This window comes from Octopus bimaculoides, chromosome 1 (genome assembly GCF_001194135.2).
Source record: "Octopus bimaculoides isolate UCB-OBI-ISO-001 chromosome 1, ASM119413v2, whole genome shotgun sequence".
Classification (NCBI taxonomy): domain Eukaryota; kingdom Metazoa; phylum Mollusca; class Cephalopoda; order Octopoda; family Octopodidae; genus Octopus; species Octopus bimaculoides.
The window spans coordinates 10,232,084-10,245,249 of record NC_068981.1 but is presented as its reverse complement, the minus strand read 5'-3'; the positions used below and the strand labels follow the sequence as shown (position 1 = coordinate 10,245,249).

The following is a 13,166-nucleotide window of genomic DNA, read 5'->3' as shown; positions in this document are numbered from 1 at the left end:
TATATGTGTGTGTATATATGAGTATATGTGTGTGTATATGAGTATATGTGTGTGTATATATGAGTATATATGAGTATATGTGTGTGTATATATGAGTGTATATGTGTATGTATATATGTGCATATGTATATATATATATGTGTGTGTGTGTGTGTGTGTGTGTGTGTGTGTGTGTGTATGCGTGTATAATACTGCTAGATAATATGTTGTTTCAGTTGTTACTCTGAAAATATCAGTTGTATGTAATGAAATTGGTGAATAACTGTACCTGATAAGTAAGCTTTTGGGAACATATCGAAGGGTCTGAATCGTTCCGCACAAAGCCATTTGTCGTCGACATTCTCTCTTGGAAATGTTTGATTCCCTTCAGGTGAGGTGAATCAGTTTCCCAAGCACTTGCATCTAACTGGGTGATACCTTGCTGCAAGAGGGAGGAAGAGAGAAAGAGAAAACAATTAATAGCTTCAGATCTCATTTGACATTTTAGATTCTTGCTGTGGTTGAGGAATGGAATTTTGGAAGTTATTTCATTGCTACGTAGAATACATTCTTCACTATCTCTAATAACATTGCTTCAATATTATAACGTTAAGTAAGTGAAAGAAGAAAATGTATATTTGTGATGCAAAGTCAACGAAGAAGACCTGTGTTGCTCCTTTTAATAGCCCTTTCAAGGCCTGAAATTTTGGTGGGAGAGGGCTCGTCGATTACATCGACCCCAGTGTTCAACTGGTTGTTATTTTATCGACTCCGAGAATGAACGGCTAAGTCGAACTTAGACGTGAAGACGGGACGAAATGCTGCTAAGTATTTTGTCCGGCGTGTTAACGATTCTGCTAGCTCGCTGCCTCATTAGTAGGATATTACCAATAGTTTCAAAATTTTGAATCAAGGCCAGTAATTTCATGGGGAGGGTATTAGTCGATTACATCGACTCCATTACTTGATCGCTGCTTTTTTTATCGACTCCGAAAGGATGAAAGGCAAATTCGACCTTAGCAGGATTTGAACTCAGAACATAAAGAGCGGGAAGACATGCCGATGAGTATTTTGCCAGACATGCAAACGAGTCTGCCAGTTAATGATAAACTCACACACACTTATATGGAAGACTCATTGAAGCTACGAATATCTAAGTTACTCTTTTGCAACGATAATAAAGAGTATTATGTCAGTTAATCTTAACTGTGAAACTATTAATTCGAATCACAATCAACCGTTATGAGAGTAGCAACCCCCCTTCATGACACCCCCTCCATGACACCCCTAATATTTCAGCTCAGCGTCCCGTTTCATCAACTGACACAAAAAGTAGTGGATAATAGAACCAGTAGAGCGACGAACAAAATTTTTTGTAGACTTATGTTACGTCTCTTTATGCTCTCACCTAAAATTTCACGGAGAGTGACTTGCCTTTCAGTTTTGTGTGTCTATAAAACAAAATACTTTTCAGTCACTGGTATTAATTAATTCGACCGCACGCTCTCCCAAAATATGTGACCTTCTTACGTTAGAAACCTTTAATTGACTTTGACAATCAACAATATATTTCTGGAAAAACCCATCCCGCAGGCAAAATTCCTACAGCAAATTTCGACCAGGTATCATTTAGAAATTAAGAAAAGGAACCCCCACCTTTCTCACGTATTATCGGATATTAATTTTATAATTTAGTAATATCAATTCTTTAGCAAGAAGCAAACTCAAAATACATGAAATTTTATATAATGAAGGAATAATAGATAGGAAAACAGTACTGACCCGACGTCCACTTGGCATTGCATAAAGCTCAACGTCTTTTATTCGACCGGGATGTCTTACCATACCAGATTCTTCTTTTTTAACAAAAAGACGGTAAAAGAATCGCAAAATATAGAAAATAGATTTGAAACTTGGTATAATGTTAAATGGCACCGGTAGAGTACAGTCCTCTTGGATGTATTCCATGTAAAGCTTACTGCGAGCAAATTTCCATTCAGTATCCGCTTCCGTCTGAAAAATAAATAAAATACGATTATATAACAGTTATATAATCATTAATAAAAGCAAGAATTCAATATTAAGGTATATGGATATTTTCATCTCCACTGCTCACTGTTATGTTATAATTGAAATTACACACACACACACACACACACACACACACACACACACACACACACGTGTGTATATATATATGCGCACATATATGTGCATATATATATACACACACATGTGTATATATATACACACTCACACATACACACACACATATATATATATACACACATATACACACACGCACATATATATACACATACGCACACACATATATATATACACATATACATACACATATATATATATATATACACACACATGCAAATATATATATATATATATATATATATATACGTACATGTGTGTATGTATTCCTTTGAGATGTATTTAACTTTGTCTTCGTAGAATTAAAGTCGATTACTAAAATAGTGACAGTTTTTTATTTGAAACAAAACAGTTCCAGTGATTAGTTATGTGAATGATTTAGTGTGTGCATATATGTAGGTATGTGCGCGCGTGTACACAAGCACTCACATACTAGATGTGCATGTCCTTTTAATATATAAGAATATCAAGGCAGCGAGCTGGCAGAATTGTTGCTGCACCGGGCGAAATATTTAGCAGCATTTCGTCCGACTTCTCGTTCTGAGTTCAAATTCCGCCGAGATTGACTTTGTCATTCATCCTTTCGGGGTCGAGAAAATAAGTACCTGTTGAGCATTGGGGTCGATAAAATAAGTACCTGTTGAACACTGGAGTCGATAAAATAAGTACTTGTTGAGCACTGGGGTCGATGTAATCGACTTAGCCCCTTCGCCAAAATTGCTGACTTTGTGTCAAAATTTGAAACCAATATACAAGTATGTTTCATTCCTCTTTTACACGGGCACATTCCATATGCACATACGATTGTGCGCACTTTTCCATTCCGCGAATCTTAAATGAAGAATACCTGGAATGTTTAATAAATTTTCACTGTACCGCCACAAATCAATTATATTTGAAGACTCAGAATCAATTTCATTGTTCTTTCTTATTTTCTCTTATTCCTTTCTGTTGAAGAGCGTAAGCTCGAAACATAAAAATACTTTTTCATTTTTCCCGAGCGTCAAACTAATACACTTGTTTGTTGTTCATACACCTGTCTTCGTCTTTTGTTTTTCTATAAATTTCAACTATGTATGAATGCATGTAGACTTTTCAATATCAACTGTATTGATTTTCATCTTTTCAAGAATGTGCTCGACTCCTTATCGTTTAAAAGTAACTATGCTTCTATGAAGGTTACGTTCCTATGATATATATATATATATATATATATATATATATATATATACGTGTGTGTGTGTATGTGTACACGTAAAAGATATTTACTTGCATTTATGTATGTACGCATATGTCTGTGTATGGTGTATAAACACGAGTATGTGTGTGTGTGTACAGACTTACAACACTAGTCTAGGACAGAGTAAACACACTACACATAAATTGAACCCATATAAAGAAACAATGGTTTCACATTTCATCTCAAATTAGATGTGTACATCTTTATATCATGAATACTAAGAAATATTTGACGTCAATGTAAATACACACACATACACGCACAACACACACACACATACAATAAAATGTATTTTATTATACAGCAAAGAGGGAATATGGCAAAAGAAGAGGAAGAAGAACATTCATAGAGAACATATTGAAATAAAGTCGCAGAAGTGGCAGAGAGAGAGAGAGAGAGAGAGAGAGAGAGAGAGAGAGAGAGAGAGAGAGAGAGGGGAAGATAAACTGCCAGACAGAATGAGTGATAGAGCTGGTGTGTGTACTTACCTGGATACATTCGAATGACCTTGTCATCATTGCTATGAGCATGTTTAAAAGCACGATCACAGTACTAATGTTATATGCACCGAAAATCCAGTAACCTACATTGCGGGTAAAATAATGACTAAAGCCATCTAGCTCAACGACTGAGGCCTCGCCTTTGCCAAACAAGGACCAGAACACTGTCCGAAACGTATTGTCCAAGCTAGCAAAGAAAAGAAGCAAGAAGCAGTCACCATGTAATAGTGTTGATTGTACAGTTCTATATTTAAGAGATGAAGAGTTATGTACGTTATTTACATTTGACGGATATTTGTCCTCAACTTGTTTGTTAACACAACGTTTCGGCTGATGTACCCACCAGACTTCATCAGGTGATTGATAAAGTTTGGAGAATATGTCACTGTTAATGTCATAGTACACAACAAAGAAATGAATAGCGAAGTTACATTGAACAATTTTGATATTAAATATTTAGGTGAGAAATAGAGCAACTCATTGATAAGATTGAGAATGGCGACGAAAATAGTTTGAAAAACCAATTAATTGATTGGTCTATCAAACAATTAATCGAACAACCAATTAGTTAACAGAATAATTGGTTAAGTAGTTAAAGTGAAATATAACCAGTATGTGTGTTTCTTATTAGTAAAATGACCCTTCGAAGAAAAAACAATATCTGTTTCAATACACGATTTCACACCAAGAATCTTGCAAACCCAAAAGAAAAAGAAACGTTATTTCAAAGCTGCGTTAATTATTTATGTCATGTTTTCACATATTCATAGAATAGCTAGAATTTTCAAAAACATTAAGGGCATTGTTCGCAGACAAAAAATATTTCGAGAAGGTGTTTATATTTTAACGCTACACACGTTCATAGGTGAAAGAGTATGGAACAAATTAACTGGAGATTGTAGTTGTTAGAAGGAAAACATTGGAAATGCTTGTATACAAAACAGGTGGCAAATAACCGAAAAAACAAAAAATGACTATAAACAAATTTTCGTAGGAGGAATACAATGGAATAAATAGAAAATTATGTAAAAATGCGAGAATAGTTTTGAGAAACAAATCGAATGCTCTCATTGATAAAGAGGTTTATTTAGTATTGTTTTGTGTGGTATCTACTAATTTTCACCCAGATTCTATTAAAGGAAGCAGTAGTGCCACAATAACAATGACAGCAATAAAAACAAAGACGGATATTTACTGAATTTCAATGTATCATTAAAACTATGGTTAAAATACTAAACATGAAGTGTTTTGTTTAACGTTCTCGAAATAAACTGTAAGAAAATTTTCATGGAAGAAGCAACTAAATTTCAAAGTATTAATTAAAGCCGGGATTGCATTATTATTATTATTATTATTATTATTATTATCATCATCATTATTATCATCATTATTATTATCATTATTATTATCATTATTTGTTTTATTATGTGTTTTTCTTTCTACGTAAAGCGTGGAATGAAAAATTATTAGAAACGAAACGAAATTCAATAGAAAAAAAGTAACCAATCTAAAGGAAATATTTAAGTGGAAATATAAAAAAAAAAGAGAATAACTCACAAAGAATCAGACGAAAGTAAACATTTAAGTAAAATAAAAAGAACATGAAACAACTTCAATTATATTTTCTCATGCAAATAAATACGTCAAAACATGTTTTATACATCTTAGAAAATAACACGTTTGTGAAAATAACCCAATAGACTGGTTTAATCGAGATTTTTGCTTGTTTTATTGGTAGAAAGTGTTGAAAATGTAAAAGATGATCATTAGAAATGGAAAAAAAAAATCCAAACACAAACAAACAACCATTTAATACTCACTTGCCAAAGAATTTCTGAGCTTGTGGTTTGACGTTATGGTCTCTTATCTCAACTATTTTACGGATGCTGTAGTACCAATATAGGTTGTATAAACCCACCATAAAAGCGAATATAACGACACTTATAATTACAGCAAACTTTATAATGTCCTAAAAATAGTAAATGTAAGTTTTCGTATCTATAAAAATATATTTACATTCATCATATAAAAGATATTAAATTCAAGCAAACGTACACATACTTTTATATTTGTCCAATAATAAAAACGTTTTCAAAATCTGTAAGCACACACGTGGATGGTTAAAATACCTGTATATATATATACAAATATGAAACTCAAACATCTACACACATACATACATATATTCATATTTGCGCAATAATAAAACATTTCCAAAATCTTAAAACACACACACACACGCATATATATATATATATATATATATATATATATATATATATATATATATATATATATATATATATATATATATACCCACATGGATGGTTAAAATACTTGTATATTTATATACAATATATAACTAATATGAAGCTCAAATACACACACACAAAACATATTCATATATTTGTGCAATAATAAAACATTTCCAGAATGTGTCAATAAAAAAAGATGGCAACAAATTAACATATGCAAACAAAATTTAATTCTTGTTTGTAAAAGTAAAGATTAATTTAAAATTAAAGAAATTCAAAACCTAATCTAATATTTTCAAGAACTGTTTAAAAATGAAACAAATGAGGGGAAAAATGTAAGTTTTACAGATTAATACAAATTTGTAAAGATATAATGGAAAATTTTAAGTGTTAGGACCAATGTACAATTTAGGTTGATGTCAATATCCGGCTTTATTTAAAGGCTTCGTAAATATTTTGAAATTCTATCCATCCAGCTTATGATTAGCATACAAACCTGGAGATCTATTAGTTGTGCTAAAGAGAGAAAAATAGAGGAAAATATGAATAAATGCCAAATGAATACTTAAAATGTAACAAACAATGTTCTAAGATGTTACCGAAAGTTAGAACCGGATGAAATGACCTGAAAAAGAATTCTAAATGAAATTCCAAATAATTGAAATATTGGAAAATATATCAATATTTTGCATTTAAATTTATATAAGAAAGCAAAAACTTTGAGGAAGGATTTAATCTATCTGGAGGCTAAATTAACATGAATAAATAATTAAAGAACAACAAAACACTCCTAAAAAACCTCTTCCTGTCGGCCTTGACACATTTCCTGTGTCTTTATGTTTAAAAGGGAGAAACAAGCACCTCCACCCAGCTAAGCCTGCATCCAGAGACATGTTTCTGAGTCTTTGCTCGTCATCAGTCTGGAGTAGCACGACCTGCTAGTCGAAGATGCCTGTCAAGCTCTTGTAAACATATAATAATTCTAGCGAGAGATTTAGAAATGTATTATTTCTAAATTTGAAATCAGTGAATGTATTTCCCTAGAATTATTAAATGTTTACGAGAGCCTGACAGGCATCTTCGACTAGCAAGTCATGCTACTCCAGACTGATGACGAGCAAAGACTCAGAAACATGTCTCTGGATGCAGGCTTAGCTGGGTGGAGGTGCTTGTTTCTCCCTTTTAAACATAAGGACACAGGAAATGTGTCAAGGCCGACAGGAAGCGGTGCAGCTTCCTAGGTCTAACCAACAGTAGTATTATTCCCTTTAGGGGACTGTCACATTAAGTTGACAGCATACAACTACTTCATCGTATCACTACTGCATCAATCTCTCTGAGAGATTTAGAAATGTATTATTTCTGATTTAAAATTATTTTTATATTAGGCTAATCGCTCTTTAATCTCTAATGATTGATATAAATAATATTCTCATATAAAATAAATTCTATAAATGTGGTGAAAAAACCCAGAGATCTAATTAAGTAGGACTAAAAGAAATATAGTATGATGTACAGTATGAGTTATACTAAATATTCAATAAATAATATCGATATATTAAGGAAAAGTTAATATTAAAAGAAAACTTTATCACTTAAGATACGCGAAAAGACCGTACAAGAAAAAGTGCATTAAGATCTTTAACGGGATCTAAATATAAGCTTCCCGGAATACCTTATTAAATAATGAAAAACATGAATGATTAAAGAAAGATATAGATGTCTAAAGATATGAAGAACTGAGTGATTTATCGCAAACAATCATGACATTAACAAAATCGTCCAATAAAACAAAAGTATGAATTGAACGTCAAAACAGACATTCAAAAGAATCAGTAAAATTTTAAACTCTAAAAATCTAAAGAATAACTTTCAGATTGAAAGACGCCTTAGCATTAGAATGAATTTCAAAATTAACATAAATAGCCCCTCCCCCAACTGAAACAAGAATAGTTTTTTTTTTTTAATATTGTGTCAAAGGACGCTAGAGATAGATTTGTATATACATACCCCTATCATTTTCCCCAATGATATTTGCATGGGTCCAAAATGTTCATTCGCTGGTAGAACATATGATACACGTGTAAAGCTTATCACATTAGCAATAGCAAACAACGATTCTGCAATATTGTGCGGATCAAGTGCAAACCAATAACAACGATCTGTCGGAGAAAAGGAACAAACATTTCATTATTGTTATTATTATTGTTGTTATTATTATTATTATTATTATTATTATTATTATTAGGGCTGCTATGACTCCTCTGGAAGGAATAAGTAAATAAAAAAGAAGAGTGCCATAACTAAATTTGTTGAACGATATTTCGGTATCTCGCGTCATAGCAATCCTAATATTATCTATAAAAAATGAAGTAGTCTGACATCAAATTTTCAACCCGTTGAAGGTACACGAGATACCTAAGTATCGTTCAACAAAATTAATTATGGCACTTTTCTTTTTTATTATTATTATTATTATTATTATTATAGTTGTTGTTATAATTCCGTCAGTCGACTTTGCCTTACATCCTTTCGGGGTCGACTTACTCCTAACATCGAAATTACTGGCCGTGTGCCTGAATATGAAGTCAATATTATTATTAATATGGTATTGGAGAATCGGAAACATGCGGAGAATGCCTTGTGGTATTTAAGTATGCCTCTTTTAAGTTTGTTTCCCACCGCAGTCGACACCTTTTGGGATCAATTAAAATAATACATGTTTCTAACGAAAATGTGTAACTACATGTCGGCAATGTTGACAACTAGAAGAGAAACCGCAACAACAGTAACAACATCATCACTTTCACATCAAAACAATTCAGTTTTTATTTCATTTATGAAGGGAGAAAACATGGCGAGTGAAGAGAAAACTAAACATATTTCGATTATATTTTAGCTGTACTAACATGTATGTTTTATGTCAGTTACATTATCCGTAATATTTATTACTTAAGTTCACAAATGTCACAATATATATATCTATCTGTTTGCTATCTTATGTCAGGTTATAACAACACACACAAACAATATAAATTGCCTGTTTGTTTTTTAATGTCATATAGCAATGTGATATATATATATATATATATATATATATATATGAAGGGTTAAAATTAACGAAAGAACATACTAAATATGTCTACCTCCCGGAAATAAGTTAAAGCTCTTATTTCCAACCGGCAGATATACTTAGTATGTCCTTTGATTAATTTTAATCTTTCGGGCTATTTAATGCTTTTTTTTTCTTTGGTGGGGGTGAGGGTCTGCAATCGCCTCTATTATTGATTCTGTTATTATCATTTTTAATTATTACACTAGATAATGATATCTTCAATAATATCTTCGCAAATGTTTTCTCTTGGATTACTTGCTCCGTTATATATATAATTCTTTTAATGTGCTAGTTTCCTGGTATTAAATTGATATTAATTAATATCCATTTTTTTACCCTACTATTTTAATATATATATATACATACATATATATATATATATATATATATATATGTATATATATATATATATGTATATATATATATATATACATAGAGATATGTACATAAATGCACACGGACAAGCACGCATACAAACACACACACATGTATGTATGTATGTATGTATGTATGTATGTATGAAAATGTACGATAAACACAGAAAGCAGTTTATATAATTTGTTTTCTATGTACGTCTCTTCACTGTGGTTATTTGCATCCGCTGTAATGGCTTTTGTTGCTGCTTATTTATTAGAAAATTTTAAAACAATTTCTATTCAGTAGCATCGAAAAATGTCTGTTCAAAGTTAGTCAGCCAGACTTGGCCAGCAACTATCTGAAGAATGTGTTTGTATCATAATTTACTTACAGGTGTCAGCCATTCGATTGAGCCTCGGCTGGGGAAGCATAACCTTAAAGACCTCTTGTTAATTGTATCGATTTGCAGTACATAGTTTGACACTTGCTTTATCAAAATTCATTTATTGAATGGCAAAGCTCAACTTCATATTAAGTTATAGTCCTTTATGGTCGTATATACCATTTACATCACAAACTCCATAATATGAGCACAAACCACACATGCACGTACGCGCACACGTTGTTAATATAGGTTTTACATCGTGGAAAAGCTATTCTAGCCATTTAACGGCAAACAGTAAGTGCAGGTATGGCTGTGGGGTATGAAGTTTGCTTCCCTACCACAAAGTTCAGTCTCATTGCGTGGCACTTTATAGAAGTGTCTTTTACTATAGTCTCGAGCTGACCAGAGCCTTGTGAGTAGGTTTGGTAGACGGAAACTAAAAGAAGCCAATCGTATGTATGTATGTATCTATCTATCTATTTATCTGCGTGCGTGTGTGTGTGTGTCTTTGTGTTTGTCCTCCAGGACCGTTCGACAACCGGTGTTCGTCTGTTTACGTTCCCTTAACTTTGCAGTTCAGCACAAAAGACCGATAAAATAAGTACCAGGTTCTAAAAAAAATTACCGGTGGTTCAATCATCCGACTAATATTCCTCAAGGCGGTGCTTCAGCATGGCCCCAGTCTAATGACGGAAACAAGTAAAATAACTAAAAAAATCATTAAATTTACTTCTGTCTATTTCATCATGCGTCAAAATCCTCGTCGCATCTATTTCATATATTTTTACTACAATTGTTTTTATTTTCATTTTTCTTAGGTGTTGAACTTAGTCGCATATAGCTTGTATTGATTTTGATCTCATTCACGACAGACTCACGACTGTTTCCGTAAGTTCAAATGACTGTACATGTATATTAACAAGCTCTCATATGTCCCCAGTACAAACTAGTACTCCGTCGGTTGTGACTACGAGTGTTCCGTTTGGTCAGATCAACGGAACAACCAGCTTGTGAAATTTACGTGCACGTGGCTGAGCACTCACAGACCTATGTACCTTTAACGTAGTTCCCAGCAAGATTCAACGTGACACAGAATGCGATTATGCTGGCTCTTTGACTTAGAGGTACTCCTCATTTTTGGCAGTTGAACTGACTGGAGTAAAGTGAAAAAAATATTTTACTCAAGGATCCAACGAGCCGCTATGTACCGAACTCACGACTTTATGATCGTGTACCGAATACCTTTAACCACTAAGCCACGTTCCTTCAGCTATGTCTCCAATATGAAAGAAAAAAGAACAAGAGCAAAACGAAAGAGAAAAGATGAAACCGCCGAGGTCTATTCGAACTGGGCATTGACGAACTTTAAAATAGCTGTAGTTGAATGGTATCCGTGACTTATATACACAATAGTATTGAATAGTAAGAATCAGTTCTGAACACTGCATTTGGTGGATAAATATTCTTTATATGTCTGTGTATCTATGTATACACACACGCGCGCTTTTGGTCTCGCTTGTCACATTGAGTATATATATATATATATATATGTGTGTGTGTGTATGTGTATGCATATGTATACGTACATGTGTGTGAATCTGTATTTGTGGTGTGTGTATTTGTGACACGCACTCTGACACACATATCGATATACATTGTTATATGTATGAGTACATATATACAAGAGCACAATTCATACGTTTACAAAAGAAAAAAAAGAATCTAAACATGACAAAAACAAACGCGAAGTTATTCCGTGTAGTCTTACATTAAGGCAAAACAAAAACTGAGATATAAATAGTTGAGATTTATTTCAGGGTACTGTACAAGTATTTAATGATTTGTTATTCGTGAAACGTAAACCTCACAACTATAATGGAAAGAAAATAGGAAACAGAAGTCATGTTCTGGCATTTATAAAAATCAGTGAAACATATTTAAAATGGGAACCGAGTTTATTATCACAGAAAACTTGTCGTCTGCACGCTACATTTAAGTTTGTCTTTAAGTTCAAAGTTTCTTTTCTGGAGCAACTAATCATACGTTCAATCTCTTAACAATCTAAGCTTTGTTCGTTACACATTGTTTCCAACCATAGAGTTTAGGGCCGGATTAAAACCCATAGAGGCCCTAAGCACTTAAGAGATTTTGGTACCACCGTATATATGTAATTCAAATATAAACAATAATAAATCATACAATAAATGGACGAGGTTCAGATGTACAAATTACGTCACCGCAATAGGTACATCTTTTATCTTTTATATGTTTCGTTCATCTGAGTGTGTCCATACTGGGGCACCGCCTCGAAGGCTTTTTGTCAAACAAATCGACGTCCAGTTCTTTTTTTGTTCTAAGTCTGGTAATATTCTATCGGTCTCTTTTGCCGAACCGCTAGTTTACGGGTACTTAAACTCACCAACACCGGTTGTCAAGCGATGGTAGGAAATAAACACTAGCACAATAAACACACACACACACACACACACACACACACACACACACACACACACATATATTGTATATAAATATATATACACACATATATATGCATGCATGTATGCATATATATATATATGCACATAGATATGCATGTATATATATATATATATATATATATACAACGGGCTTCTTTCTGTTTCCCTCTAGCAAATCCACTCAAAAGGCTTTAATCGGCCCGAGGCTATAGAAGAAGAAACTTGCTCAAGGTGCCACGCAATGGGACTGAACCCGGAATCATGTGGCTGGAAAGCAAGCTTATTACCACACAATACATTTACCATGTTTTACACAGACAATACACAAGAAGCAACCCGGGTCCGTGTGTATCACGTAAGGCTCGAAATGGGAACGATGATTTCCCTTCGCAAATACTGTGATCGGGCACAAACAGCTGAAGGAGATGTCTTCCTGGGGCTATAAACTACAGTAGCATCGTCCTATATGGGTCAGCCACATTTAGGTGGCAAATATACTTCACGATGTCGTACTGCTACTGTTTGCATCTCGCTCAGATATATATTCATTCTTGAACGTTGTTTTTTTATACCTACCACGGACTGCTCGAAGCTTGTAAACTTCCTACACTTAGATCTATGGTCCTTGTAATTACATATCGATAATATATATATATATATATATATATATAAAGTGTAGTATATTGCCACTT

General features: G+C 33.2%; 1 protein-coding gene across 1 annotated transcript in view; it reads right to left on the bottom strand.

The window, feature by feature from the left end:
- Positions 1-13,166, bottom strand: part of LOC106878508 (short transient receptor potential channel 7) — a 375,551-nt gene that overhangs the window by 8,453 nt on the left and 353,932 nt on the right. The window contains exons 10-14 of the mRNA XM_052974185.1: positions 8,151-8,315; positions 5,706-5,854; positions 3,874-4,072; positions 1,762-1,992; positions 269-421 (exon numbers count right to left, since the gene is read on the bottom strand). Coding sequence (XP_052830145.1) covers positions 269-421; positions 1,762-1,992; positions 3,874-4,072; positions 5,706-5,854; positions 8,151-8,315 — 897 coding nt within the window. The remainder of the gene's footprint in view (positions 1-268; positions 422-1,761; positions 1,993-3,873; positions 4,073-5,705; positions 5,855-8,150; positions 8,316-13,166) is intronic.